Source organism: Ailuropoda melanoleuca, unplaced genomic scaffold, assembly GCF_002007445.2.
Source record: "Ailuropoda melanoleuca isolate Jingjing unplaced genomic scaffold, ASM200744v2 unplaced-scaffold1090, whole genome shotgun sequence".
Classification (NCBI taxonomy): Eukaryota; Metazoa; Chordata; class Mammalia; order Carnivora; family Ursidae; genus Ailuropoda; species Ailuropoda melanoleuca.
Window position 1 is genome coordinate 22,505 of NW_023179282.1, and position 2,349 is coordinate 24,853.

The following is a 2,349-nucleotide window of genomic DNA, read 5'->3' on the forward strand; positions in this document are numbered from 1 at the left end:
AGCCGTCTGCAAGCCAGGAAGGGGATCCTCCGCGGAGCCCCACCATGTTGGCACGCCAGCCGTGAGAATCTGTGTCCATCGTGGGCGCCCCGGGGTCTGTGGCCCTCTGTCACGGAGCCCGAGCTGTGGCAGAGGTCTTCCCCTCTGAGCTTGTCGCCCCTCCGCCCCCCGGCACCCCAGTACCACACACGCCCACTCCCCAGATGTCGCCATGGGACTCACTGAAGAACAGCAGGGTCTTGGAGGTCCGGCCAGCCCGGCCCAGGGCACACAGACCACGCCATAGCTGTAGTCGGTGGACAGCACGTGGAAGCCCTCCACCCCCTTCACTGGACCAGAAGAGAAGCGCGGGGCCGCCAGATCAGGCCTGCATAGCCACGGGATCTGGAAATGGCCAGGAGTCCCCCACACACACCCAACCCCTCTCCAGGCCTAGGCTGCGGGCACTCGCATGCTTGTGGGCCCTGGGAACGTGGCCAGCCTGACCGCCCCGCGGGCCGCTGCCATCCCACCCACCCAGGCCTGGGACCGAGGGGCGGTATCTCCCAGATCTGTGACCATGAAGCCGGGGGGCACGCCCACTCCGGGTCTTTNAGGACGTCGTACGCACAAGTATTCCTGAATATCGCCTTTTTCCTATCTTTCCACAGAATTAACGTGTGTGACTGGCACCCCTGTGACCTAGGGGGGCAGGGCAGGAGCCCTTTGTTGGCTGTTTTCCTGAAATTTTCCAATTTGGACCAGCGCCTGTCCTACAGCTTAAGGGAAACACTCCGAACACCCACTGTCTGCCGAGTGGCCCCATGTCCGTGGTGGCCTCTCCCCAAATCAGGCCTTGAAATTTAGGGTCAGGAAGGGGTTTGGGGCCCCAGGGACGGTTGGATTTCCAGATGATCGTGGGTCTCACCTTCCAGCCACCGGCTCCCTTGCCCCTCTCGGACGGGGCGTTGCCTGGGCTGTTTGTGGTCAGGACTCCATGGAGAGTGTGCCAGCCCCCCACCCGGGTCCTCACCTGCTGAAGACCAGGACCACCTTCAGCTGGCCGGCTTTGTGAACCTTCACCACGGACGCCCCCAGCTTCCTCCTGTCTCTGCCCGGCAAGAAGCCTCGGCCCTCAGAGGCGACAGCCAGAATATACCAGAACCCTGAAAACTGGGCACAGCGCACTGGGGAAGCTGCCCATGCCAGGCTCCCGGCCAGGCCCCNGGGCCCCACGGACACTGCAGATACTGACACTGGCCTGAGGCCCAGCCCAGGTCCGGCACCCACAGGCGGGCAAAGCCCCAGCACAGGGGCCCCGGCTGCCGCTCCAGGTCTCGGTGGGCAGGTGCCAGGCTGCCCGGGGCCCTGAGGGCTAGGCCGTGGGTACCGTGTGCTGAAGCTTCCTTCCTGTGCAAGGCCTCCCTCCTCCTTCCAGCTCAGCCCTCGGCCCATCCCTCTGGCTTCCTGCCACGAACCCATATTCCCGGGCAGCCGGTGCCCACGGCCACCCCCGCTAGAACCTTCCAGCCGCCATCTCTCTCGTTGTTCCAGAACACATTCTGCTCGTTCTGCCTGTGCCCACCTAGCATCTCCGGTGCCTGGAGGCCACACCTGCCTGGGGCCCTCTGCCCCTCCTGCGTGGCCGTCAGCTTCTCGGGGAGCAGCCAGGTGAGCGGTCTCACTGGGCTGGCAGAGGCCAGGGCCTGAAACTCCCGCCGGCCTCGGGGCACTGCCCACTGCTCCAGGATGGCCCTTCAGAGATTTTCAGGGAGTGATCTCCCAGCCGCCACGCACACTGTATCCCCGGCCCCAACTGCCCGGCTGTGTGGCTTGGGGACAGGCTGTGTGGCTTGGGGACCGCAGGCATGTGGCCTACCTTGTTCCAGTTGAGGTTGTTGGACTCCCTGGGTGGCTGTTCCTGTGGCCGGGACCCCAGAGCCAGCACAAGCGCCAAGACCAGCACGCACGTCAGCCTCCCCGGTCCCATTGTCACCCTCCTTCCTTGGCTACCAGGGCACTGAGTTTCAATCTCCCCACCAACCCGACCCTGCTGTGGGCGTCCAGCCAACCCGGAGCCTTGAGCTAGCCTGGGGTGGGGCAATGGGGAGGGAGAGGGGCCTTGGGGTCCAGACGGACGGCCCAGGGGTTCAGCCTGTGGGTGCTGCCTGATTTTGAAGGCCATCGTGCTACCACATGAGATCCCGGGCCTCCCATCCTAGCCCCCTCGGAGGAGAGGNCGGCCCAGGGGTTCAGCCTGTGGGTGCTGCCTGATTTTGAAGGCCATCGTGCTACCACATGAGATCCCGGGCCTCCCATCCTAGCCCCCTCGGAGGAGAGGCAAAGAGCCGGGAGGGGTCACTGCGAGTC

The 2,349-nt window shown here is 65.0% G+C and overlaps 1 protein-coding gene across 1 annotated transcript; it reads right to left on the bottom strand.

The window, feature by feature from the left end:
• Positions 1–109: 109 nt before the first annotated feature.
• Positions 110–1,969, bottom strand: LOC105235193 (epididymal-specific lipocalin-10). Its single transcript, XM_034650080.1, is given in 5 exon segments — positions 110–267; positions 270–359; positions 602–681; positions 1,013–1,152; positions 1,859–1,969. Coding segments are annotated over 5 exon segments (579 nt in total).
• Between the last annotated feature and the right edge of the window lie 380 nt (positions 1,970–2,349).